This window comes from Cuculus canorus, chromosome 14 (assembly GCF_017976375.1).
Source record: "Cuculus canorus isolate bCucCan1 chromosome 14, bCucCan1.pri, whole genome shotgun sequence".
In the NCBI taxonomy this organism is placed as follows: domain Eukaryota; kingdom Metazoa; phylum Chordata; class Aves; order Cuculiformes; family Cuculidae; genus Cuculus; species Cuculus canorus.
Genome location: NC_071414.1, coordinates 11,688,138 through 11,715,928, shown reverse-complemented (window position 1 = coordinate 11,715,928; position 27,791 = coordinate 11,688,138). Strand labels below are relative to the sequence as shown.

General features: G+C 43.4%; 2 protein-coding genes across 9 annotated transcripts; both read right to left on the bottom strand.

The window, feature by feature from the left end:
* Positions 1-408: 408 nt before the first annotated feature.
* On the bottom strand, positions 409-12,864 carry LOC104065570 (ovomucoid). 8 transcript variants are annotated; one of them, XM_009568063.2, is made up of 11 exons: positions 12,615-12,864; positions 12,353-12,532; positions 7,845-8,122; positions 5,502-5,629; positions 4,519-4,538; positions 3,778-3,914; positions 3,207-3,264; positions 2,784-2,920; positions 2,199-2,259; positions 1,059-1,168; positions 409-580 (listed from the first exon to the last, which is right to left on the bottom strand). In XM_009568063.2, the coding sequence occupies exons 4-11, from the start codon at positions 5,554-5,556 to the stop codon at positions 535-537; spliced, it is 624 nt and encodes a 207-aa protein (XP_009566358.1). In that variant the 5' UTR covers positions 5,557-5,629; positions 7,845-8,122; positions 12,353-12,532; positions 12,615-12,864; the 3' UTR covers positions 409-534. The 8 variants fall into 8 exon arrangements, with proteins under 8 accessions (XP_009566358.1, XP_053936018.1, XP_053936019.1 ...); XM_054080043.1 differs by lacking the exon at positions 409-580 and having other exon boundaries at positions 611-1,168; XM_054080044.1 differs by lacking the exon at positions 409-580 and having other exon boundaries at positions 611-1,168; positions 7,845-7,949.
* A 4,253-nt stretch (positions 12,865-17,117) lies between these two features.
* LOC104065569 (serine peptidase inhibitor Kazal type 5) lies at positions 17,118-27,771 on the bottom strand. The gene is made up of 16 exons (XM_009568062.2): positions 27,633-27,771; positions 26,975-26,994; positions 25,995-26,131; positions 25,750-25,810; positions 25,096-25,229; positions 24,612-24,666; positions 23,503-23,639; positions 23,018-23,078; positions 22,081-22,217; positions 21,571-21,631; positions 20,263-20,396; positions 20,126-20,186; positions 18,713-18,849; positions 18,276-18,336; positions 17,802-17,917; positions 17,118-17,307 (listed from the first exon to the last, which is right to left on the bottom strand). Exons 1-16 carry the CDS (start codon positions 27,685-27,687, stop codon positions 17,262-17,264), a joined length of 1,413 nt encoding a protein of 470 aa, XP_009566357.2. The 5' UTR covers positions 27,688-27,771; the 3' UTR covers positions 17,118-17,261.
* Positions 27,772-27,791: the final 20 nt, after the last annotated feature.

Sequence of the window (27,791 nt, the reverse complement as noted above, 5' to 3'; positions counted from 1 at the left end):
GCGGGAGGATAGGGATCAGCTCTTGGTGCAAACACCACTGCAATCTGAACAGGTTTTGCTCATGACACCTGCACGAGGAAAGCGCACCAGACATACTCTGGGAGAGAACAGCTAGCACCATTCCTTCAGAGCGCTATTTCAGTCCTTTACAATGTCAAATGTCTGAAAGGATCTGAACACTAATGGAGGCTGACTATCATTTATGTGCAAAGTCACACAGCTCTAAGGTTTATGCAACCTTATTTAATTTTCTGCCTTTTATGAGAGGGAGGGGAGCAAGACATTGCTTTTGTTATATCCCAGAGCTATGAGCACGTAACCTATTCAGCCTGGCATCATCATTCAACAAATCAGAAGAAAATGTTTCATGAGACAACACATGAAACAAGAAAGAGAAATGTTGCTGATTTAGTTTATTGAGAAAGAAAATCAGGAGTGAGCCAAGTTCCCCAGAGGGCGAGACGAACTGAGACGAGATCTTTAGCTGGGATTTGCCAGTGGGGATCCTGTGGTGAATTCTCTCAGCACTGATGCTCAGCATTTTCCAAAATGGCTTAAAGTGAGAGTCCCATTGCTGTCACTGAAAGTGAGGAAAGGGAAAAATGGATTAGACACAGAGTCCTGCCTGCTGTAATCTGACCCTTTGCTTGGCTCCTTGAGATGTTATCAGATAGAATCCTGTCAGAGCCAAAGAAATTAACAACTCATAGTGCCATCAGCTATTTGATTATTGAGATGACGGAAATGATGTAACCCATCCTTAAGACTGAAAATATTTTGGCGAAAACTATAATGAAACTTCAACTTTAATTTTCTTTGCAACATGCAAGAAAAACTCCATTAACTTTAATGGTCTTCAAACCATTCACACTAACAAACTACACAGCTCTTTGTATATTATAATCAAATTAAATGAAAGGTTGCCATGATGGCTGGTATTATCTTCTGCCCCAAATCCCTAATAAATACTGATCAGTGAACAAGAAAGTGTCAACTCTGCAAACTTGTGCTATAGGAGACAACCGATAACATGAATATGATCCGTGTTTTGTACATACACCACTGCATTGCAAAAGTTACACTTATTGCCGTATGTTTTGTTGTCAGAGCCACAGAGAGGCATCTCCTCAAGTGTGCAGACAGGTTTAGGGTAGTCACTGCAGTCAACCTGCAAAAAAAAACCAGAAGTCTAATATGAAGGATCTGAAGTGGTTCAACAACAGAAGTGTTTGAACGCCCAGCTAGAGCTGCAGTTCTAATGATAATGACCTAGAAGTTATTCACTTCCTTGCACAATCTGATATAAACCGAGGTGTCAGTTTCTCCTATGCCAGAAGAATTTAATAATATAAAAATAGATCATAATTTCCTGTTTGAAGAGATGTGTATCAAAACCTGACCACAGCATTTCTAAGCAGCAGCGGCTCACTCTGTGAATGTGCTGTGCTCATAATCACATTCAACCATGTTCCCAGCCTGACCAGGAAATTAAATGGAAAAGCACTGGTATCTGACGTGTAGGTGCTGATGCCCGTATAAGGGACAAATATTTCTCCTGCAGTCTTAAAACAGGAAGATCAGCACTTAGCTAGATATCGTGAAAGTGTGACTGTGTTTCTTTGTGCAAGGGGTGCTACGCTTGCTGAGAGGTATCACAGTGCAAAAAAATGTATATGGGTCCAGGAAGAGGCTGAGGAATTGCATGGAGGAGAAATCCATCGCAGATAACTGACTACACAGAAACTGCACCTAGCTGAGGTCCATCACCTGAAAATAGCTGGAGGCTGGAAGAGTAGAAGTCCCATACATACTTACTCCAATCTTATTCTCTCCTACACGATCTGCACAATCCCTGCAAAGAGTGCGCTCTGCATCAATCCACCATGAACTTGAGGGACCATCGGTCTGACCCCAAAAGCCATTCTCTGTTCTTATGCTCAGTTCTGCCCCGATAGATTATTTCTGCTACTACTCTTTCAGTGATCCCTTCCTGTGAGATCACCTCTTCCTTTTCTGACAGTAGCACAGATAACATGTATTTCATGTGGAGAAAGCAAAATCTTCGCTGTGCTGAAGTACAGCAGCAGTTACTCTCCTGAAAGGATGGTGCTGGTCTAGGAGCTGCTGCAGATACTGGCATTGCTTCTCCTGACATCCGTGGGACTGAAACCCCATCCCCCATCACACAGTTCACTTACTGTAGCAATTTCCTTCTTACATTCACCATCGTATTTCTTGCCAATACTGGTTCCAGACTCTCTGGGAAGGGAAGACACCCGTGTTAGGGAACTCTGAGAGCAACCTGCTGTGCTGAACCCCTCATCTCAGCAATGCTGATCAACCTCAAGTACAATAGATGGAATACTGGAGGTGTCCAGTTTAGACTGTGTCTACATGGCTCCAGATACCAGCTCAGGTGGTGGCACAGTCTGCTGATGTGCTGTTTCATAGCATGATGTGAAGGACAAGGGAGGGTTCCAGGGCACTTGGCTGAACTAAGAGCTAGGTTATGTGACAATGTAGATGCATCTTATGTTAGTTGCTGTCTTCTACAAGGCAGCATCTGCCATATAGACCGTTTTAACTTAGTTGAGAGAAGCTTTCTGTCCTGTGTTAGATCCCCACCCAGCCTTCTACTTCTCTCCCCTAGATCAAAGGCACAGTTTTCCTTCTAATCACAAAAGAAAACAGGGTCTAGTTACCTGGAAAAGGATCAAAATCCAAGTGCCAGCAGTGCTAAGCACTTATTCCCCACAGGAGAGCTCTGCACATGCAGTACTCACAGGTTACGGGCGCACAGCAGGCACTCGTTGTCATAGGTTACCCCATTAGTACCACAGATGGGGTTGAGGTCTTTGTTGCAGAGCAACTCCACTTTGCCTTCCTCATTTGTTGTGTTGGGATGTCTACTGCAGTCCACCTGTTGAGGGAACACACAACAAACAGTGGTGAAGGCTTACTCATAGGAAGCAAGTAGATCTGGTGAGTGAGTCCGTTTGCCCACCTTGAACACCACCACAGCAGGAAAAATGCTTTTTTGTGTGTCACAATGGTGACTGTTCACCTAAAAATGACCAATGGAAGATTTTGATATATCATATGTCCTCTCATTTAGTATTTGGATTATTTCATTGGGGGAGTCAATAAGCAGCTTTAGGCGCTCCAAAAGAGGTTGTACCCCTTGTTTTGCCCTTGATTCCACTTACAGGAGCAACTTCCTTGCATTCTCCATCGTAGTCTTTGCTGATATTAGTTCCATATTCTCTGGAGAGGGAAAGACAAATGTTAGGAAGTTCTGCAAAGACATCTTGCTACATCCTAGTTGCTGAAAATATGTAACTAATACAAGGAAAAGCTGACTCTATCAGTCAGGCTTATAGATATTTTTTGAGAAGGTAGTGCCATCCTTCCTGACCAGATAGCTTTGAGTGACTGGCAGGGATGTAAAGACCCTGAGAGCTTTAGGACCATTTTGGGCAGTTCAGAGCACAGCATCTCTCCATCTTTTTCTCTGCTTTGCTGAGATGACATGTGCCCTAGAGGCTGTTGTCTGGCTGATCCTTGAGTGGAAGAAGAAAAACCTGAATAAATTACACCAGCAAAAGAGAGACATAGTGACTAAACTGACGTCTAGGCAACCAAGTGCCATGCAGTGATACCCAAGCTCATTCTGAAGGAATTGACACAAGTGACATATGACAGATCACTATTTGTTGAAAAGTGGTGCTGCCAGGAGCCCTAAGCATTGCTGCCTAACATGATTTATGCAGTACGTACAAGTTGTAAGCACAGAGCAGGCACTCATTGCTGTAGGTGACTCCATCGGTACCGCAGATGGGGCTGAGGATCTTGTTGCAGACCAATACCTCTTTGCCTTCCTCATTCGTAGTGTTGGGATATGGACTGCAATCCACCTGCCAAAGGAAGGAACAGGGTGAAGAAGGCGTTTTAGGTTCACAGCTCGCAATTTGCATAAGAGTGACCAGATACAATGTGCATCGGGTTTTTCACTGCCATGGCACCAACTTGTGCTGGTGGGGCAGTCTGGTAACAAGTGAATCCTTCCTGCAAACACGTCCCTATACAGCAGGAGGGGAAGAGAGAAGAGCAAGACTAATAACCTGGTGTGTGAAAGCTGGAGTGACTCATAGTATTTTATTCCTTCAGTAGGTTGCCTTTGGGTAGGCTCTGATACTGCAGTCTGTTGCCTTCAGTTTAGAGACAGCCACATATGACCAGCCTAAAGCTTAGATCGGCTTAAAGTTGATGAAAAATTAATGCATCCAAAAACTTTGTATCATTATTACCACTACATTATTAACATGCAGCATAGATTAGAGCCAAGAACAGAATAATTTAATGTTTTACACTGTAGAATCTGATTACAATGACCCTAATTTCACGCTAGGTGAAAAACAGCTCCGCATCTACAGGCCTGAGGTTTTTCCCATTCCTTCGCTTATGTTTTTACCAGGCCACATGTCTAAGAAAAGTGACAGAACGAAATCTTCGACTCACCTCAACCCCAAAGGCAGCATCTGGAAAGAAAAGAGAGGCAGCAAGTGTGAAACACAGCCATTATTACAAGACCTTAGTTAAAGCTGGAAATCTGGATATAAAATTTCTATACACTGAACGATTCCCAGTGATTGGTCTTCTGAACTAAATAAACTATGTATGATTGGTTTTTTTCTGTGTTGATAAGTCTAATAACACTGTTTATTGCTGGCCGTGATGAAACGTGGTTTTGAATAGCTTTGTTCTTTTTCTATTTTGAGATAAATAGACTTTCTAATCAAAAACAGAATAGCTTTTCCTTTCTTATCTTTTTACACATCCATTTTGACCCTAAAGAGCTGCTGTCACATATCTGAAAAGAAACCCAAGTCAATACAATTAAATGCAAATAGTCACCTACAGGATAAACAAATACAGCATCTGTTCTCAAGAATATGCATTTTAAAGATGCTGAGTGGGGAAAAAATATTGTCTTCGACTTTGTAATTTCATCAAATGTAAATATGCAGTGAGAACATCCGACTCTGGCTTGTTTTCATCTCTTTTTTCCCTCTTAGCAGCAAAAGTATTGCAGGAAAGCTGCCAGGCTTCTAGAAAGAACTTCTTTTTGCCATAACGATATTGTCATCACTAGTTACTGGAGGTCTGACCACCTCATTATGGGCTTATTGCAAGTATTTATCCATTTGCTGTAATTGTACAAAACAAGTGTAAGCTATGCAGTGTTAAAACAACAGTGTAAAGGCATAACAGCGCTAGTTACCAGCACAGAACTCCACTTGCAGTTGTATTTAGAACAGACAACCAGCTACAACAGTGATCCATTAAAGACTGTCCTGAAAACCACTCCTGCATCCTATGCTATGCCAACGTACCAAGGCAGCCTGGCTCTTTGCAGAAGATTTCTCTCTCTTTGAAACCACTATCTTAACCTTTTAAAGACAGCCAGTACTCAGACATAAAGGATCTTGAGAGTCACTCACCTGGGAAGCTGCAAAGCGTAAAGGAGAGGAGCACAAAAACACCTGCCGTGGTCATGATGGAAGTATTTTCTCTAGAACGCAGGCTACGTGCTCCTGCTCTGCTTATGAGATGGTCCGTCCAAGGCTCACTGCAAATATATACAAATGCAATGTCTAAACTGTTCAACTGTAACATAAAACAACCTGCAGAATCTGTCACCGGTACAATGAGGTTGGTAATATTTATTGAGGTCTTGACTTTTGGGTAATGGTCTGCATCTGCCAGGCAATTGATTTTGGCTGGACATCTAGTTAATAGCTTGAGACAAATATCACATGTTCTCAGTGGTCAAAACCAAACAAACGGCCTTTTAGACAAAAGAAACCTCTTTACGATTCTAGTGGAAACATAAGGAGCACAAAATAATAAGGGGAGTAAACAGCATGTCCTTCATCCATCTCTGCAGAGCAACATCTCCCATCAGGGAGCAGCTTAGGCAGAGTGTGCAGTACTACCCTGTTTGCAGACTAGACTAAGCCAAAGCTCTTCTTTCCTTTCTGGTTTTGGGTGGGTTTTTTCCCAGGTTCACAAATATTCACCACTAGATATAAACATGGCCCAGATGTGGCTTTGCCATGAGAAGAACTGGTTAAACACTGTGAGATGAATCTGGCAGGACTGTGTCTATCCTGCAAATCTATTGATAGTTAGCACTGGTCTGATAAAAGGGCTTCTTCGCAGTTTCACTGCCTGGCTATAGAAGAGCTCAGCAGAAAACTTAAAAACAGGTTAAATTCTGTCAAACACCACTAAAAATGTCACTTGAACCTTATTAGCAGGGAGCACTTATTTACAGACCTAATCATAGTTAAGCACACCAAGCAATCCAAAGTGTTCCGCCAAGGCATCTTAAGAACAAAAGACACTGAAAGTTTAGGAACCTATTTACATAGCACCAGCTACACTTGAAAGTACAGTAGGTCCTTTCCTCCTACAGAAATCGTAGAAAATTGTACTTAAAACATAGAGCCTGTCCCAATTTTCCTGGCTGTCTCGCACCTCCAGCCTTCATAACATCTCCAAGTTGCTCCTTCCTTGGAGAAGGTCTGGACCTCTGCTGCTTTAGAAGGTGTCAATTTGCAGGAGTGGGTTCTGTCTTTAACCTAAGTTTCTCACCGTGATCCCTTTCACAGGTCCCACATGACAAGCATACCTGGGTTTTTTTTGGTCTTGGGAGCCAAGCATTGTACTTAGCAGAGACTTCAGCACTGTGGGAGCTGCAGAGCAGGAGATGGTCTACAGGTGCTCCCTTGAACAAACAAGGCACCAGCCATAAATCAAATGAAAATCATCTGAAATCACTGAAAGTCAGCCCAGGCGATTGTGTCCATGTCTGATACACTACAGTGGTCTAAAGGGTATACTTTGATCCATAAATTGCACTATAATGCATAGAATCACCTATCCTGGGAACAGGCATGTTATGAAGGCTGCTGCATGGCCGTGGGGATACATAGGTTTCATTTTTACCTAAAAGAGATGAGTTTCTTCACAGGGAGAAGAATTAAAATAATTACAGTGCTGGGTTTCTTTCTATAAATTACAGGGAGCATGCATGAATATTTTAGATAAATTTGGCACTTCTTCAAGATATATTGCCCTAATGTGCCTTGTGGATGGTGTCTCTGGAAACCACAGGCTTCTCCTCAGCGTGTACAGGAGCACAATGAGGCTGCTGTCACATGCCACGCTTGTTGCCTTCATCAGTTCATATATACACTCTCTGCACAGTTGGAGGGAGGTACATCTTTCTGGGTCAAATACGAGCTTTGTCCCTGCCTTCTCCAGCCAAATAGCTAATCAGCTAATCGTCCTCACTAGCATTCCCAGTCCCAACTTAGCAGGTTGCCCCCTGCCTAGTGCCACATGCTGCTGTTCCAGGATGCTCCCTGCCCTGGACAGGGCTGTCCTCTAGGCAGGACTGACATCTCTTCTGATAGGTGGAGAGCACCTTCCTGCCAAAGGGTGGCATGTGTTGCCTATGTACACCAAAGAATAATTTTCCACTGCAACTTACGAGTTCATCACTTACTGGCCCTGAGCAGTCCGGAGAGTTCCTCTAATCAGCACAACTCCCGTCTGATGTTCAGCAGATCCATCCCTTTGCTCTCTCACCCACAGACACTCTGGGAAGTCTCAAGTCTGTGACAAATAAGTGCTGTCTGGGGAACACCAGTCTCACCTGAGTTGCTCTGGCACCCCTTTCCAGACAAGCCGCAAAGGTGACGTCCAGAAATCAACAGATTTCAGCATGGGGAGCAGCCTCGTGCATAGCCTCCAGCCAACATCTGCAAACTACTCACCCAGGGTTCCAGCTCCACGTTATCCTTCCTCTGATAACAGTGTGGAAAATCCCACAGCTGGTTAAGCTCGTGCTGGAGGACAGGTTGCTCAGTTCTTAGCTACTCCTGGAAGAACAGTTAGAAAGAGGATTTGGTCTGCAATCCTGCCACTGATCTCATGCCGTAATCCACTTTGTTACGGTCTTCTAATCCTCAAAGACAGATGCAGCATATGGCTAATGACCATTTGGCTGAAGGGAAATCCTCGTGTGTGCAGAATCCAGCATGAGGGCAGAGATCTGCAAGAAGCAAAAGCAGCACCAACATCTCAGTGTACCACACGTTGCGATCCTGAGCACCAGGGGTCTGCAGACTGGCACTAAGGATTTTGCCATTATACAACATCCTCTCTCATTTAACCAAGGAATTTCTTGTTTAACATTTCCCATTGCAGTGTTTTCTAGCATTGATTTCTTATTCTCTGGAAGAATCAAAACCAACCCTGAGAAATTTGGATATGCAACTTAACACACAGACAAATGAATGAAAAATTAATTAATACAATTTTCGAAACACTCGTGGGTTTTGTCACGTTATTTAATTAACAAATATTTGTTGTAAAAGTGAGAAATAACAATAATTAGTTGTAGTTGTTTCATTAAATTGCCTCTAATCACTCCAAAATGCCTGTTAAATACAATTCAGACTGCAGTTCCCATTTTTGTCTTTCTCTCGGTCGCAGTGTGGCCAATAACTACTCGTACTGAGCCACACACCTTTAGAAACTGGTATAAAACAAATGGAAGATCTGCCTCTCACCTAATGCCCAAAGGCACACTTTGAACTAAACAATAAATTAAACAAAGTCACTGATATGGCTAAAACATATCCATATGAAAACATCCACAAGTCTTTACGAACTTATTAAACAGAGCTTGATTCAGGTAATGTCAGTAAGTGTTTTCCTGAACTAATAAGACCATGTGTAGAACTTTGTACTCTGCAGGTGAAGTCTAACATAAGTTCACAATAATTATGCGATGAATTACATGTACTGAGCCCCACTGAAATGGCAGATGTTGACACAAGGAAATGAATCCAGGGGAGGCCACCAGGATGGTCAGAGGCTGGAGCACAGGGCATTCAGAGTAAGCTGAAGGAGCTGAACTTGTTCAGGCTAGAGGAGAGGTGGTTATGGGGTAGCACATTGCTACCTGCAGCTCTCTGAAGGGGTTATAGAGCAGACAGAGACAGAGTCTACTCAGAGCTGCACAGAAAAAAGATTGAGCTCTGACGGAGTATGAGGAACTATTCAGTGCCACAAGGGTGATCAAGGAGTGGCACAGGAACCAGATTGCTCATATCCTTCCTTGGCGATATTGAAAAATTAGCTGAACAAGGAAGGCTTTACGTGCCCTAAGATGACTTTGGCCTTGCTTTGAGCAGAGGTTGGGCTGGAGACTTCTGGAAAGCTCTTCCATTCAGAATTATTTTATGCATATGGTACTTACCTAATGCTCTCTCCTATAGATAGTTTTTATTAATGAGGGAACATAATAATTCTCCGTGACCCAGGACAGTTGCCTTAGAACTTTCCCACAACCTTTGCAAAAGAGCCACAGGTAAGTGGTACAAATAGCTCCCAGCGCATTTTTAGGGGGGGTGACCGGTAACACGTACAACAAAAAGAGTAGACTGTAAGAGTTGTTAAAACCCACACTAAACTATTCAATTTTGAGAACATTATTAGTTCCCAGTGATTTCAAAGTGTCTCCACCTCTGCAACATCCCCCTGCCATCACAACACTTCCCCAGAAGAGCGTCAGCATTCAAACCTTCAACAAAATTACCCACGCTACAGAAAATCAGCTGCCAAAATAGAAACTTCACTTCACTTCTGTGCTGCTACCTGGACCAGATGTGAGTGCCAGCAGCACCAGCTCTGAGGACATATCTTTACTTCTTACCTGCACTTTTCACCTTCACTGGCTCGTCCTGTGCTCAAGATCTGGGTGATGAGGCTGTCAGGTTGCAGAAGGAGTTACTCACGCAAGAGCATGAAAACACTAGAATGAGCAACAGGAGGCACTAAAAAGCAGAACATTTGGCTGGACAACAGCCTGGGCTATTACTCTTCAAAGTGAACATACTGCAGGGAAGGTGGGTTGGAGATAAAGCAGGAGGTGTTATCCTGTGGTTGGTCAGGGGAAGACGAAATCATTGGCTTAATCCATTTTCCTGACACTGCAGTGATCTCAGCTGTGCATCTCTGAGTGCTCATTTCATCTTTGCCACAGCTGAAGCAGGAACAATGAGGAGGTTGCTGCAGGACAGTATTAGCCAATCTGGGATTGATGCTGTTCATGGCTGCCTGGCAGGAGAAAGTCAATCTGACAACTTCACTGCTAAGGCTGGGAAAGCCTCCTTCAGAAGCTGGGGCCAGGATAAAAGCTTCCAAAGGTGGGAAAGGAAATTTAGAAAGTCAATAGATTCTTATCTGCAAGAAGATGTTATTTATAGCTCAATGCACAGTTAAAATAAAATGAATAAACATGTTCCGCCATGAAAGCAAATTGCTTTGAGGTTATATAAACCAAGAGAACAGTTGAACACATCTCCAAAGGACAGCAGAGGAGGCATTTTCAAGCTACCAGTCATCTAGCGGCACGCACATCACCAGAATAGCACACGGCAGGGGGATTGTGGCTGTGTCCCTTGAATTTCAGACAGCTACGTGAGCCACCAGAGTGTCATTGCCAAGAGAGGCTTATAGGCAGAACTAAGATATTTTAATTGACTAACTAGCAGAACTGGGTAAAGTAATTCAGTATGGTTGGAGTGAGTAATTGCTACATGCTACCGAACAGCAAAGAGGAATACAGAGGCCTCAAGGAGATCACTTGACCCCTGGACATCTGCATTTGAGAGCTTGTTTACAGAGGGATAAGCATCCCAGATGCAGCTACCGTAGGGAGGCGAGGGCAAGGCTGGCTGGGGAGACAGGTTGCAATCTCCCATGAAGCACAGGGATCATCTTTTCACAGTGAGCTGCCACGTCTCATTAATTTATTATAGAAACATGCCTTCAGTGCTCGCTGCCCTCAGTTCTGTTTCAGAAGATTGACAGATATGTCTACAGACCGCAAAGTGTTCGTGACAAAAGGGTGATTAACCTTCGATGTTTACATCTCCTCCTCTTGGTAAATAACACAGCAAGTTTGTGCGTTTTGGGAAGGACTGGCTGTAAATGAGTGATAGTTCCCTTTTATGCTCTTCATCAGAGATCAGGAGGATTGGAATAATGATTTTTCTGAGCCCTATTTGGAATAGAAAGTAATTGAGGAAGAATTTGCTTGAGTAAATGGTCAAAGCCACAGTCTCAGGGCTTTCAGACCAGTCCCAGATTTGCTACCAAGATCCCCATCTGCCTGTGGCTCCACGGCCCTTTGGGCTGGTATCTGGGACCTGCTGCGTGTGAGTTTAGGACAGGCTGAGCTGAGGGTCAGCCGAACTTGAGGGAGCGAGAGTTGCAGAGTTTATACATAGGTAATGATATCTACGAGAGAGAAAGTATTCTAAAGTGTTATTTGAGTTCAAGAGTCTGTACCTCTGCACAAACCCTACATGAGAGAAAGAAACCAGGAGTGCAAAGCAGCTGTTCCTGGATGTGCCAATCCATTGATGCCACAGTAACCTGGAGGCAACACCCTGTCTATTAACCACCCCAAGAAATACAGATGTTTCACATCCCCCGCCAAAGTTTTCTTTTCACATCAAACCACGGGACAAGGTAATGCAGAGCAGGAGTTAGTAGAGCATCAGACAAAAATGCACTCCTGGCCCTCACCTTATCAGTCAGCAATCTAGCGAAAATTCCTATGAGAAACAATGTTTGGAAGAGACAAAGGTGCTTGCTTTCATTTGTGGGAAGAAAACCAAGAAAACCTCTGGGATTTGGGATGAATGATAGTTTACTTTTTAAGAAAGCTCTTGTAAGTAAAGCAGGAACAAGGGATTTTTCTTTCTGAGGGACAGGGTGCAACAGGCTAAGAATGAAAATCCTCTGTTCTCCCTGGGGGAAAGAAATGGAGAATAGGGTGAGAGTCAGGACCTATCATGGTGTTATAGCTTTAAAACTTGGCTGGAATAGGAGGAAGTGGATGGAAAGGGTTTGCATAGCTGGAGGACTATTCACATCATAACCACTGAACACTTCTTCTGTCATTATTAACATTAAAAGAAAGGGTAACAATTTCATTTATTCTGCAGAATTAGCTTTAGTGAGACCACTGGTTGGTTCTTTGCAGCTGGACGTGAGAGAAGAACCCCTGGTGCTGACCAAAATGAGCATGCTGCTGAATTACAGGATTTTATTTTTTCACAGACATTGAAGTAGATAGCAGGACTTCTACCATTTCTGGACTATGGCACTAGCAAAGTAATGCATTTATTTACTTAATGCGTTAGTAAACGCATGACAACTGCTATGTTGTGCATGATCACATGGCCCCTACACCCCCATTTCCTACCTGACAAAACCTCTTCTCCCGATTGCTGAATGCACTGATATTTGCAAAGGTTTTGTGTGTTTTCTGTTCTGGGGTTGTGCTGCACTTTCCTGATGCTTGCAGAGCAAAGAAATATTTCTGGTACTTGTCTCATATTTTGCATCTTTTTGCCATCTTTCTCTTCATATATTTGAATGCAGTCTGTGGAGAACAGCAATATTAGAAAGCTAGCATTAAATCACTGCCAAATTAAATGTCAACAGAAGGTATATGCGTCACTTACGTCCAATCATATGCTGCCTGCTCAGTATCCGGCTGACATTATTTGAGATGCTGCCACAGACAGCAATGGGAGTTCAGGCTGCTTTTTGGTCTGCTTTTCTTCTTAGTCACTGGGATGACTGCTGTTCCTCAGTCTCTGGGTGTCCCACGTTCTCTAAAGAAGGGAAGGTCTGCCATTAGACACTCAGTACGACCATTCTCCCAAAGGGAGATGGGTGCTGGGAATGTAAATAAAACTCCCGAATGATGCAAATGAGGAGGGTTCACTTGAGTTAACCACCAACAATGAAGTGGTTTTACTGTCTCTGACGATTATAATCCTATCTGTAAACAAACCTTTGCCATCTGAACATGTTGCATCATTTGGATTTCCACTCCGGCTATTTTCTTTTCTCTGCTAAATCTTCACAATTTCCCCCGAAGCAAAACAAGTGAAGAGGGAGAAAAGGAGGCTACATTGGAAAAGCAAGGGCAGAGGCCAGCGGACTGTCTCTCAGAAAGTGTGTTCTTTCCACCGGACTCGCATATTATAGGCACGGATCCCATATGCAGTGGTGTGAGAGAAACCATCTGTGCCACAGATCTGCTCCGGTGCTCGGCCAGGAGGCCCTGACCGGCCATCCTCAGCGATGCCTCTGGGAGATGTGCTGCAGCTAAGCTTTAAAGAGAAAAAAGAGTTTAAAGCAATAAATTTTCGAATGTTCCTCATTCTTCCAGGGCGTAGAATGAAATTAAGGTTTTAATTCTATGAATGAAAAGCAGGCAGGAAGCCATACACTATGTGAACGCTCTTTGTTTGCAAATTCACAGTATGTTTAAACTTATGGGGCTGCACCTCAGCTGGTGAAAATCTGGAAAACCCTCCTAGGCTGAATGGATGTCTGCCAGCTGGAGACAGGCTCCCTTCCGCTACTGCTTTCTGCTTTTTTTCACATCTACTCGTTGATCAGCAGAGAGCACACAACCAGAGCATGGCAAAGAATCAAATAAAATTGTATCCTGCATTAAATGACAACAAGAGAAAGAACATTTCTGGGTGTGAACGTATAGATGGACAAAATGGATGAATACCAGTATTATATTCCTTTAAATACTGAGGTCAAAGGAATTTTTTTCCGTTCTCAATGTATTTCCTTGGCTAACAGCCAGCTAAATAGACCTGTGCGACTGATAGAATGTGCTCACATAATTATTTCTTGATTTCCTTTTTTTGAGGAACATACAGTTATAAAAGTGGTAAAAAAAACCCATTTAAATATTCTTCTCAAAAGAGAATGCTTCTAAAATATCAGTGGGATGAGCCCTGTCACCCTCAAACACCCCTCAAGAGAGTGGCAGAATATCTGGGCCCATCCACATGCCTCTCTAGCAAGTGCAGCATATGAAAAAAGCTATACCAAGGCAAATTGTCTGCATACCTTATTTTGTAAGGTACAGATTTTTTTGTTAAAGTGTTTGAACGAAGTTTAGGTACAGACATTATCAAGGAAAACGTCTCGGTTGTTGGGTTTTTTTTTCAGGTCACAGATGGGCGAGTGCTGATAAATGTGGGAAAAAAAATCTTTTGACTCAATATGAGAAGACTAAGTATTGTTTTTTAAATCCCACATATCAATCAAAAATTAAATTATTCAGCTCATTCTTCGTCCTCTTTGTGTTGTAAGAAAAATGACTGTAGACTCCAAAAACATTGATAAGGCTGTAAAGATAAGTTAGACAAGCAAAGAAGGAGAGAAGACAAATATACATTTGAAATATTGCCTCCGTGATATGTACTTGTGCATATACAACTCACTAATCCTGAGGCCAGACCATCATCAGTGTGGAACACGTCGAATCTTGTCAGCCCTTAGTGTGGCTCAGGAGCTCATTCCTGGCTCTCCAGAGCCAGAGGGCTGCGGCAGCGGCTGCACAGCAATGTGCACAGCCGGACCAGCTGCGTTTCAGCACGAAATATTATATGCCTGATGTTGCAGTCATAGCAGGCACTGGAAAGTCAGCTTTTTCTTCACTTCATCCTTGACTGAGGATATAAGGCTGCACCTGCTTCTGTTCATGGCAAGAGTACAAAAACAAGAGTCCGCTGAAGCAGGACTAAATCCCTACTTACATCTGATCCTTTTAGTGCCTCTTTCCAAGCTAAAAATCAGGCTTTCCTAGCATGACAGTTGAATGTTTTTTTGAGAGTAACCTGACCATTTTGAAGCAGTTCAGGCTTTTGCCCAAGGTGGGTAAGAAAGACATTTTGGGGATTCTGCAGCATTATGCACCGAGAAGCCATGGAACAGTAGACTAAGCAGCACCAAAGCATCTGTCACCCTCAGGATGGAGATGGTTACTGAATATATTTGCTGTTTGGCAAGCACTGAGCTCATGAGATGATCTCTTGGCATTCCTCAGCACAGTAATCTCTGGCTATCCATCTATTCAGCCATTCCTCTTCCTTATCTATGGCCAAGCAGGCACCCAGCTCAGTCAGCTACACCTTAAAAATACCTTTCAATTCTCTTAAGTGAGGCTTAAAACCTGGTATTGTTCTACCCCTCTCCAAAACTACAAAAACTCAATGCTTCCCTCCTCTTTGCCTGAGCATTGCTTCCTCATCAACACAAAGCAGAAAGAAATCATCTAATTAACACACGCTCAGTAACCTTGAAATAGCTGAAAAGCAACTCTGAGGCACAGAAAACAGCCCTGTCCGAGAAGAAGGCTGCCCTACTTTTATAGCGTTATATTGCTTCATAAACACTCCCTGAGCCTGGGGGATATTTAAACTCCGATGTCAGGCTTTCCTCATTTTCTGGCCCAGTTTTAGTGATTTATTCCATTACGTACATTTACACGAAACCAACTGGTAAATACTGCATGGAAAATTCTCTCTAATGACCACTTTGGCTTCTTCCCTGGATTAGTCTGAGCTAATCTCAACTTTGTGCCTCCTTGAGTTCACGTTTGCCTTTGGTGTCATCAGACAATGAGCTCCAGAGAGAAGGCTTTGGCATGGCTGTGCTCAGTTAACGCCATTCAGTTGGATCTTGACAGCTTGACTGCAAGGCTTGCAAAAGCCAGCAGCCAGAGTTAAATCTAAGTGAAAGTCTGCCAAAGTCCACAAAATAAACAAATATTCAGGTCTTATCCCTGAGGATAACCTGTTCTGCAAAAACACCTTAAGAGAAAATGTCAAAAAGGTTATGTAAACCAAGAGAACGTTTATAGTAACACACGACCCAAGAAAAGTACAATAAGCCATTGTTAGTTACAAATTGTCTTGAAAAGTATATGCCAGCCATGGACATTAATGGCACAGAGGTACTACGGCCTCATTCCCTGGCACAGTGAGCACAGCATCTCCAAATCAGGAACCTCCACCTTCAGCCTATTCTTCTAGCCCAACAATTCAGAGTGACTTTCCAAACTGATCCAAATAATTGTGTTATTCTTTCATAAAATACAATAGGACATTGAATCAGGGAGGCACTAGCTATAATCAAGAAGAAATCCTTTAAACCTGAAATATTGGACTTGAAAGAGCTTTGGCGACTTGGTGTGGAGTTAGTGACAGTGGCTGTACCGATGTTACCGACAGACGAAGGGCAGCCCCCCAGGTTCCTCTGCCTGCCTCCTTTCCCTGGCTACAGACACACAAGTAACAGCAATTGTATTGCCAGGTCCTGAACGATTTGGCCTCAAAAAAAGAGTAGGCAAAATGCAGCTATCAGGCAGAAAAGCTTCCATACACATATGGTTAAAACTGGTCACAAGCGAACCTCTGCATCCTTTTCCTTCTCAAATGGCTTTAGAAGGCAGGCAGCTGCAGTGACGTACAAGGGCTGTGCCCCACAACCTAGGGGGGCGATTTCTGCCCTCCAGTCCTGGAGATATGCTGTTGTATTAATAAATCAAGGTATTTCGTGAGTGGAAACTTCAGCTTCCTGTGACCCTGAAGGGAGCTTAACATTCCCATCTTGCACATTATATCTTATAACAGCACACAGCACTGATGACAAATTCTGTGGAGGCAGACTGCGATCACCTCTCCTGAGAGCAGCTGCTGTCTCTTCCATGGGACAGGCTGTACTGGCAGTGGGAACCAGGACAGGGGCACCTCTTGGCTAAGCAGTTATTTTTCCTTTCCAGCCCACACCAAGAAAGTGCTCTTCAGAGAAAACCACCACCCACGTGCTAGATGTTGCCCTGTGGAGGAGGGGGATGTCTCCTTGCACTGACTATAAAGAAGGAGTCCATGATCAGGTCATACAGAGATATTCATTGCTTAGATGAGACTTATGCTGACAAGGTGACTCTGAGGAGAAAGGAAGTGCCTGGGAATTCCAAGGGGAAGTCAGGCCCTCACCAGAGCAGGGATTGTGCTCACACATGGCAGGAAAAGGTTTGCTCATGTTATTTGGTATAGCAGAGCATCAAGAGAAAAATACGTATGCACCACTGCGGCGTCAGGGAAGAGAAGGAGCAAAAGGGATGAGACGAGGCATCAAGACAGAGAAACATTGCCAAGTGAGTTTATTGAACATGTGTTTCAGGAGCTAAGGAAATGAGAAAAACTGAAGGAAAGTTGTCGGTGAAGATCAGCCCATGGGAAATCACATGCAAGGGAGCTTGATCTCCTGGGCTGGACTCCAGCACAGACTTAGCATTCAGTCATACTGATGAGGTTAAGAGTCCTTTTGCTTCGCCTGGTGAGAAAAGGAGAGAGGAGGATTAGACACAGAGCATATGCAGTGCTGAAGTTCCTCACTTCACTGGCCAAAGTGTTGGCTTAGTGCTGGCGGGAGATAAAGAACAGTCTCAAAAGCCCAAATACACCCTTTCATTATTATCATTAGAGGAAAGATGAAAGCTTTGACACATGTGATAGAATCCAGTTGGTTTGGTGAGGTACTTTCCACATGCCCTGATGAGCTTGTTGGACAGATTACATGCTGGGGAAAATGAGTAAAATATCTTTGACATAACAAACAGAAGGCCACGCACAGATGACAGGAATGGGCCCTTCATATTTTCCCTTAAAATGCAAAACCCCCATCTTCTTGCACAAGTCATGGTGCACCAGAAATGTGCAGTAAATGCCCATAAGCAGTTAGTCAAAAATGCATTATGAAAACAGCCCTGCATTCACAGTAGGTACAGGAATTAATAATGAAAGGAAGGGTTTTGCTCTTGTACGTACAGGTAGGCATTGCAGAAAGTACATCTATTGCTGTATGTCTTGCCATCAGAGCCACAGTGGGGAAAATATTCCATTGTGCAGATGAGAGACGTTTCTGGGAAGCTCTTGCAATGTTCCTGCACATGGAAGATAAACGTGAGTGTCTCTGCCTGAGAGAAACCCATGACCCACCAACATAAGGAATGACACCTCACTGAGAAATGAAACTGTCCATAACATCATAATAACCACCTCAAAGTTTCCTCCTGCTGGCAGATGTGATCTTGTACTGTTTTTGCTCACTGCTGTATCCTGCACTATTACAGAGCAATGGGATGGATGTTGGCTGTTGCATGACCAGTATGAGATTCCCAAGGGATCTGCTCAGGTCTGCACACCACCTCTCCCTCAATTTGTAACCCAGAGCAGAGGATAGGCCTCATGAGTGTAACAGATACTGGACCTCACTCTCTGTTCCCATCCTTTCCCACTCACTTTTGTAATATCCTCTTCGCAGCGCCCATTCTTTCTTTTGCCAACAGTGGTCCGATGGTCCCTGGAGGAAGCAGAGACCACCATTAGCCATCACCTTCCCCATTACAAACAGTGCAAGGACAAACCTCACTCCCACAGAGTGCACAGGAAAATTTCCGATAAACTAGCACAGCATTGCCTGCACAGCACCAACAAGGACGTGCCTCCTTACGGACCAGGTACGTGTCTTCCGGGATAATGCTCTTCCCAGTCAATGTATCCCACTTTGTGGGGCTCTGGCATCAAACACCAACCAGGGTAAGCAGGAAAATGAAGGTAGACAGATAGGACCCATCCAGCACAGGTTTTCAGAGAAAGTCCTTGCACAATACTTGGTACTAATAGATCCAACCACCACCACCACGGTGAATCCCCCAAAAAGAAGGATGCATACTTACAGGTTGTGGGCACACAACGCACACTCACTGGCGTAAGTGACACCATCGGTACCACAGACAGGATTGTAGATCATCGTGCAGGCCATCAGCTCTTTACCATCCTTCAGCGTGGAAGTTCGGTAATGGCTGCAGTTCAGCTGTGGAACAAAGATGGCAAAAGCTCTGGCACGGGCTCCGCTCCGTGCAAGGGCAACCAGACACAACCCCCCCTGCTTATGCCTACGCCTTTTAGGATCTGCCATAGGACAAATTATGGTTACATATGGTTATATATTAACTCGTTCTTCATGGAAAGCTAGCAATATCCTTTCGTAGCCTTATGCTGGAGGAGACTGAATCAAGGCTTGAAGGTAGACATGACTCATTCAGCTTTGCATTTATCACGATGCCCCTATACCTTGGTGAGCCTACCAGGATATTACAAAACACAGTTCAAAAATAATCTGCAAATCAAAAAGGCATGATTTATGCACTGCTTGCAGGAGGGTTGGCTGTGACCAAGGTGTTTTTCATGGCCCACAAGAATGGAGGAGAGATGTGTTGACAGGCCTTTTGTTGCAACAGGACAGCTCTGAGTGTTGAAATCTGCCAGCAGGACTGACAGCAGTTGAAGCTGATTTACACTGGTTGAAGAACTGGCCTTGCATTTTAGTAGTCCCTGTTTCTCCAGTGTGAATTCTTCCTCCCTGATTTATGTATCTCACCCAGTCTGAGCACAGAGAGTACTCAAGAAACAAAGGAATGACATTTCATAGTTTGTTTGTATAGAAATGAAATATCTAACTCGGGATGTTGACTCTTGCAAACACATGTTAATGAGATGGTTTTGTTCTTCTGTTCCCCAGTGAGTGTAAATAGTTTAGAGCTGGCCAAACACTGTTAATCTGGGATTTTTACAAGATTTATTGTTGGGATACATTAGATTATATTGCATTTACAGAAAAAAAAAACAGAGGGGTTTGAATCCCTTGGTACATTAGCTATCAGTATTCAAAACACGGGCAATTTTCTAATCTTTGCAGAACATCCTTTTGTAAAATGTAAGTATCCAAACAATACCGGGTATCCTGTGTCCTCTGAGCACCCTTCCCATACTGGTAAAGCAGACTGTTAAGTTCCTGTGGCAGCTATGATAGACTGCTATGGGAAAGGGATTTCTTCTTGTAAAGCCTTCAATAATTTATTCCAGCTGTCTTATAACTCACTCTTCACCTGCCCCCTCCAATTTCTTTTCCTGACTGCATGCAGGAAGCACACAATGCTCCTGCCTCTGGGAGGATGATAGTCACCGGCAGAAGGAAGGACAGCACAAGCTGTGACCCCTGCTGGAAGCCACCAAAACCAACCAGAGTTTTTTCAAGCTATGCAAACAGCACCAGCTCAAGCTCTTTTTTCCCTTTAGGTTTCACTTACTTGGGGAACTTCCTCTGTGCACCTTCCATCATGCTTCTTGGCAACATTGGTTCTATATTCACTAGAAGAGAAAGCAGAGTTAAAAATGCTGGACAAGTAACTCTGTTGAAGTCTCGGGGGTGACCTCCAGAGCTTACATGTTATGGGCACACAGCACACATTCGTTGCTGTAGGTGACACCATCTGTCCCACAGATCTCCTGCAGGACAAAGGGGCAGGCTGTGATGGCTTCACCGCTCTTGGCACTGCTCAGGTATGTACTGCAGTCAATCTGGAGAGATAGAATAACAATGCTGGGTCAGCTGCTGGGACAAAGAAGAGTGCCTTACCAGCAGTCTGCCCATTTTGATCTTCCAGATTTTCAAGGCTTTTACCAGAGGAAATTCAGGGTCATTTTTCAGATTTAGTCTTCCTTTAGAAATTAATTAAGTAGTTGTACTTGGGTTTGGTATTGTCTGCTAACACAGGGAAGAAAAGAACAGGCGGCCAAAAAGACGATTTTCCCACACTAGTACATATGCAAGTTTTAAAACAAACATTTAACTCAAGGAATCTGATTTAAACAGTTTGGCATTAAATCCAGCTTAACAGAGTTAACTAAATCTGAGATTTTGTTTCAGCTTTTTCAAAACAGCAACAAGAACTGTTTTCCCAGCAGCTCCTAATAAAAAAATATTTAAAATATATAAAATCTAACAGTTGAGGACAAGTAGACAAACACCTACTGGAAGTCAGTCTACAATAGCTAAGCATCACTGACACTTCACCATCATTTTGCATAGTTTCCCCAGTGCAGAGTCTCTTATTACCCTTATTTCCCACATGGTCTAAAAGCAAATTAAAGCAAAGACAGGATTTTAACAGTGTGTCTTTACTATAGAAAGTATATTGCAGTCCCTCAGGATGCATGAAGTTATTTTCGGTGCTTTAGAGCCTTTCTGCATAAGCAGAATAGATGCGTTGAGATATTATCAGCATGTATTGTTACTGTGCGGGACAATAAAGCTATTTTTGTATGTGTATCTGGGAGCAGATTTTTCCTGGCTGACCAGACCATGAGGATTTTTTAACCTGCCTGTCTAGAGCAATGGAAATCATAGCACTGAATGAATACACCGACTTCTAATCCAGCCTTCTTTCTTCCTCTCCTGCAGTGCTAAAATGGGCTACATTGTTCTTGGGCTGCCTCTGATGGTTTCTCTTCAGAGATCTACAGTAGTGGGACATTTTGTTTCTGAAGTCCTGGCCTGTTCCTGTCCTCTCTTGCCCTCATCTACAGCACATTGGCAGCAGCCAGGGAGAATGACAGCATCAGCACAAGCTCCGCACATCCACCCCTCCATGTCCTGGGGAGTACGGCTGATGAACTGAGCCTAGATAGAGTCTTCATGGAGACTGGAGAGGGAGTAGGAGATGGCACTTATTTTATAGCTCGTTATACTTACAGGAGTGCTTTCCTCTTTGCATCTTCCCTCATGGCTTATCTTAACATCAGTCCCGTGTTCTCTGAAAGGGAGAGGTTGATGTTAGAGCGCTCTAACGCCCTGTGACACCCAGTTGCCACAGAAAGCAAACCTTTGACTAATAGCCAATGTATATGATAAAGGAGTTATTTAATCATCTAATGAAACGGCTTCTTGCAGTCATTAGCAAGCGTAACCCTAACCAGTAACAGACCTATCGGGTCTCCCTGCTGTGCAGCACCTCCATCCACTCTTTCCTCCGTCCAAATACCACAGCTCTCTTAGCTTGCTCAGATTGAGAACCTGCTCTCTTATAGCTACCGAGGAGCACAAACAGAACATCAGAGAACAAAATCAAGGTGACAGGGCCTTCAGGGGATTGGAAGAGAAACAGAAGGAAATATATAGACACGTTGGTATCAAAAGAAAAGCTGCCTGGTGTACTAACCATGGCTACTCACTTCAAAAGAAAGTACCATGCACGGTACTTACAGGTTGTGGGCACAGAGGCCACACTCGTTGTCATAAGTAAATCCATCTGTGCCACAGACTGGGAGCAGGATCCTTGGACAGAGTGTTTGGGCTTTGCCATCCTTAATCACTCTTGTTGGGTATCGACTGCAGTCAGTCTACAAAAAAACAGGAGTGTCAAGCCTGGGGAAGTGCTTGTTCTCCGAGAAAAAAAACACAACATAACTTCCTGCCATATCTTGTGTGCTGGGATGCTGTGACAACACTAGTGCTGCATTTCATTTCTCTCAAAACCAGGCTGAGTCAGCTTTGCATGAATTGTCTCATGCACAGAGGGAACTGCACAGCACTGCATAGTTTGTGAGATGCCAAATCACTATAAGTAGCTTGGTCAATACCAATACCAAGATATGTCAGAAAAGCAAAAAAAAAAAAGAGAGAAAAACATAGTGCCCTTTTAATTCTGCAGTATAGATATAAATAAAACAAAATAATGAGGGAATTTGGACTTTGTTAATGGTGCATTTGAAGAGCACCTTCAAAGGAAATGTAAGCCCAAGCTGGCTGACATCCACATTCATGTGCTGGTGTGTCCTAGGCATCAGCTCCGGGACTTTTTGGCTGGTACGCTCAGATCAAAACTTCATTTGCACTCCATATACCAGAATGTACCATGTTTCCAAAGGTTGGTGTAAATATGAATTTGTAATGCAAACCCAGTGCGTAGCTCCCATGCAACACATCTGCCAGGGCTGTACAGGCAAGGAGGGCCCAGAGGATATCTGCCTCAGGGCAGATGGGATTTGTAGGCAATCTCAACACAAAGGGCTGGGGAGACTTAACAGACATGGAGAAACCCAGGCTTCAGGCCAGCTCACTTTCAGAGTAGATGCAGCCTCAGGGAACTTTTCACTTGATACAGCTAAAAAGAGAAATAGGCCTTATATTGAATACTTGCCTCAGAAGTCTCCAGTCTGCATTTTCCGTTGTGCTTTTTGCTAACATGGGCCCTGTGTACTCTGGAAGAGAGAAACAATAAAGTTGAGGAAATAAATGCTTAACCTCTTGGTAGCAGTCAAGTGCAAAACGAAGCAAACCACAGCGTCAGGCTCTATAAGAGTATATCAGAATAGCTACATTACTTTACTCATTAACAAGCTTACCACATCTTCTCATAACAAGCTATTTAAAGCAATATTCTGAACTATTCCTCCCTCTGCTCAGTCACTGTTGAGCCCACAGACTAATCTGAGAAGCTGCCATCTGACCCTTCAAGGTTTCCCCTCCTGAGTGCAAAGAAGGTAACGAAAGGAAAATCAAGGTAAATCCAGAACCAAACCAATTTCTAAGACTGGAAGAAATAGGCATAAGCAGAGATTCAGAAGGATGGGCTGCAAAGCATTGCTGGCTACTTAGGAGGAGCGCTCTACTTGTGGCACTTACCCATTGTAGGCACAGATCCCACATTCGTTATCATATGTAATGCCATTTGTGCCGCAAACTGGACTCAGGGTCCTGGGACAGGATACTAATACCATGCCATCTTCAGTGGTTACTGATGGGTACTTACTGCAGTCAGTCTGTCCAAATAAGGAGAAGTATCTGTGACGGAGCCCTTGCTATGTGAAAAAAAACTGATGCAAAACTTTTTCATTTTGTATCCCAGTCTCCATTGTTTCCGCAACAGGACAAAGCCCCAATACACTGAACATAAATCTTCAATTAGAAATTAGCTTCCTGACAATTATCTTAGTTCTCTAGAAGTCAAGGAAAAGGACTGTCTTGGAGAAGGGATCCTTCAAGGACAAGAACATGCACAAAATTTTGGGTCCATTCTCATAAAAGAATATTATCTTGAATTTAATGGGAAACATTTTTCACCACTTAGAAATATTTTGGTTTATGTTGGTTTTCTCCACACTTCTCCAGCTCTGGGATTACTTATTAATTAAGATTCCCTGTAGCATAGGGTTTGAAAGCATAGGAAAAAATATTTATTTATCAGGACAATGGAATTTCTACATCCCAGAATACTAGCGCAGAAAGGTATCCCTTCCTGGGGCACCAGACTGTTTGCCCTGTACAAATATACAATAAGCTACACTCGAAATATGTGTACTTTGTACTATGCCTGTGAGCGCAACCAGCGTGGGAGTTTAGAATCCCCAACGCAAAGGGTGGAAGTGCTCGTGGTCTCCAGAGAGAAAACTGCCAACCTGCACAACACTTTGGCAAATGAAATCTTGGGCCTCTCCCTTCCCTGGGCACAAAAGCCAGCTTAGTGCATAAGTGAGTGAGCCCTACGGCACAGGCTCACTGCAGCTTCTCATTTCATATCCATCTCCTCTTTTGTCGGTTTGGTGTGGTATGCATGGGAGCAGGGAAGGAGCAAAATCCACCCTCACTGTGCAGAAAGGCAAAGCATGGACTAGGACCCTTACAAGCCTTGTCAAACAGTCCTCTTGCAGTTTCCTAGGGAAATCTGTGGGGTCCTCAAGATTCCTTCTATTAACAACCATAAGAGATGAGTTTTCTAATTCCATTGTACTTACGATGTCCTGCTTGCATTCTCCATCATACATTTTGCTAATGTTGGTGTGATGTTCTCTGAAAGAAAGAGATGGTTTGGTTAGGAAGCCTTGAGAATATCTTTTCCCATTACACTCCAGGCCCTGGGACAAGAAAGCAAGGTCCCACCAGCCTTGTGGGGCACTACAACTACTTGACTTGTCAGAATATGCCCTGCAGGTGGTAGCAGCAAATGCACAGTACTTCCATATCACACGGTAATTAGGTGTTACGAGTAACACTGATCTGTTCATAGCTCTTCACTGATTTATCCTCTGATTCTTTGTGATTCCCTTCAAGAGTACAGACAGAAAACAGGGAAGAAAACTCAGGAATGATAAGTAGCAAGCTCCAAAGAGACCTACAGAGACACCTGCCTTAAAAAAAGACTAGTGTTTAACAAAAGTGCTCCTGAGAGCCTTAATTACTGCTGATTATCCAGAAGGATGTTCTATGCACAAGACTCACGCATTGTAGGCGCAGATCCCACATTCATTGTCATAAGTGAGGCTATCTGAGCCACAAACTGGTTTCAGTATCCTTGGGCATGCCACTAGGACGTGACCATCTTGTTCAGCTCTTGGGTACCTGTGACAATCGATCTATAAAAATAGCAGAAATAGCAAAAAAAAACCAATTGACATTTTCAACATAAAGATACAATACTCCTACATAGTCTGCTTACTCTGCCTCAGCGCTTTGGGACAAAACCAGTATCAAATTAACATCATTAACAAAAGTTGAAGTCAGAGCCAGTTCTGTGAGAGTTCTCTCCTGCTGAAAAAAAAAGTGTCACAGCTAGAAGGGCTGTGATTTGGTTTTTGTGAGGTCAATATCCTTCACAATATCCTGTTGGAGCTATCCAGGTGGTGAGATCCAACCTTCAGTCAATGCAATGTTTTCATTTTATTCTCAATTACAGAGGCCAGAAGTCTAAATTAGAAAAGCACAGGGACATGACACCCATATCAAAAAATAAAACCTCTCATCTTTGATTATTGTCAGATTCTAATTCCCTTTGGGCTGTGCAGACCAGCTGCGCGCATCCCATTTTCCTTTTGTGTGGTGGTTGAACTGCCCTTTTTTATATCCATCTGAAGTCTTCCATGGACTTTGGCTTACCGTAATATATTGCTGCTCACATTCTCCATCATGTGCCTTCTCTACTCTGGCCCTCTGTTCCCTAGAAGAAAGCAGACCTGTATCAGGGATGGCAGAGAGCAGCATCACCTCAAGGCTGGTGGTGCCAGCACCCAGCTGCTAACTCAGGTGCTCCTCTGCCCAGTCCATCTTTGAGGGATTAAATGGCCACCCCTACCTTGAGCCCCTTGCCCTGCAGGTTCTGCTGGGTTTCCAGCAATACTCACTCGTTGTGGAGGCAGATCCCACACTCATTGCTGTACGTTCTGCCATCAGTGCCACAGACTGGCTTCAAGTCCCTCGGGCAAGCTACTGTGATTGACCCATCCTTGCCAACGACGCCGGGATACTGGCTGCAATTAATCTGTGATAACAGCACAGAATCAGTCCCAGCGTTGGCTTCTACACGGAAAGAAACCCCCATGCAGCCTCCCACCACCACGGCGGCAGTGCCTTCAGCTCCTGCCGGGAGGTAAATTAGAGGTATTATTTTGAATGTGCTCAGGCAGTTAGCAGTGAATCTTCTCTACAGAAGTTTCCAATCACGCTTCCCTGCTGGGGTCCGGGGGAGGCAGGACGCAGAGGAAGGATTGCAGTGGGTGAGAGAGTGCCTAATGAAGGCAGGCAGTAATTGGGAGCCTGGCTGTATACCAGAGCCCCTCAACTCAAAATCTGATTATTTCCAATCGTGCTGCAGTCTCCAGTGAGTTATAGGAGTCTCGTAACTGTGTGGGAAGAACCTGCAGATGAAACCATTGCGCAGACACTGCTGTTTTCCTCTCTGTGATATAGGTATAGAAAGCCTATGTAAAGAATGCAGTTCTTTGGCTCTTCCTGTATAGAAAAAAATCAAAATTGCAGTCTTTGATCCTTCCAAGCATATCATCTTAAGACAGTATTCCTCATTCGGAGGTAACCTACTGCCTTTGGCTTGGAGCAACTGAATTATGGCTAAGAGTTAATATAATAGGATCATATAATTACATCTGGCTTTCTTAATTTTATTTAATGAACAGATAATATTGTAAAAAATAGGGGATCTTTTACTTTCTCCTGAAACTCATAATGTCATTCAATCGCACGTTGGCAAATATTTGAACACCCAAACTTTCATTGGATTAATCCACTTGATCATCAGCTAATTACATACTGTTTCTACCTTACCAGAAATCTGAAAGAAAACAGAATAAATAGATCAGTAGCTCACCTCATGTCCAAAAGCAATATCTGAAATTAAGAATGGAGAAAGATAAGAAAAAAAAATTGGTATGCAGAGATAATATATGTAAAACTTTCCATGAAATTGTTAAATTCAGTGACTGTTGTTAACTATTTTACAGGGTTTAGAAAAAAATTACAGTATGCCAGTAAATGGTCACAGGATGTATTAAAATTCCCTAAATAAAGTTTCAGTGCACTTTTGAGGGGAAAATAAAACAGGAGAGGGCACATACATTAATCCTTCCCTAAGATGTTACAGGAAGCAATACAGGTACTTTCAGCTCAGTATTCTTGGATTTTAACCTTTTTTAAGAGACTTTATATTTGACTTTCAAAAGTTCGAAAATGAGTGCTTAAAACAACTGACAGCCACTGGCATTGTCCATCTCCAAACACATCCATGTGCAAGATTCTGCCCTGCACTAGGACTGCTCCTTCAGCAATTTGCTCCTACAAACCAAGAAGATGCAAACAGTCACCCCTATGGGGTTTGCTGAAACCTCAGTCTTGAAGTCTAATTTTTTGCTAGTCTCTTTCTCAGGAAGAATATTTCCATGTTATAAGACCCAAATACTTTTACTGAAATGAAAACTCGGCTCCAATTCAGCTAGAGCAATCTCTGAAATGTCCCAGGATATACTCACCTAAGCAGCACCAAAGGGCTAGAGCTGCTTTCACCAAAACCCCTGTTGTCTTCATGGCAGACAGAGGTACTGGTCCAGTACAGTCTGCTAGCTCTCTGTGCAGGAGAGGAAGATTGCAGGTAGAAGCAGGAATATATAGTACTCTACAAGATCAAGTGG

What these genes read in the sequence shown, in the direction of transcription:
- LOC104065570 (XM_054080043.1), bottom strand. Translation starts at nt 5,556, where the DNA reads ATGACCACGGCAGGTGTTTTTGTGCTCCTCTCCTTTACGCTTTGCAGC. An exon ending in CTGCTCTGTGCTTACAACTT is followed by an intron (nt 3,265 to 3,777) that starts GTACGTACTGCA and finishes TTCCCTCTCCAG; the next exon opens with AGAATATGGAACTAATATCA. An exon ending in AATGCAAGGAAGTTGCTCCT is followed by an intron (nt 2,921 to 3,206) that starts GTAAGTGGAATC and finishes TTCCCTCAACAG; the next exon opens with GTGGACTGCAGTAGACATCC.
- LOC104065569 (XM_009568062.2), bottom strand. Translation starts at nt 27,687, where the DNA reads ATGAAGACAACAGGGGTTTTGGTGAAAGCAGCTCTAGCCCTTTGGTGC. An exon ending in AGCCCTTTGGTGCTGCTTAG is followed by an intron (nt 26,995 to 27,632) that starts GTGAGTATATCC and finishes TCTTAATTTCAG; the next exon opens with ATATTGCTTTTGGACATGAG. An exon ending in GAGAATGCAAGCAGGACATC is followed by an intron (nt 23,640 to 24,611) that starts GTAAGTACAATG and finishes TTATTTGGACAG; the next exon opens with ACTGACTGCAGTAAGTACCC.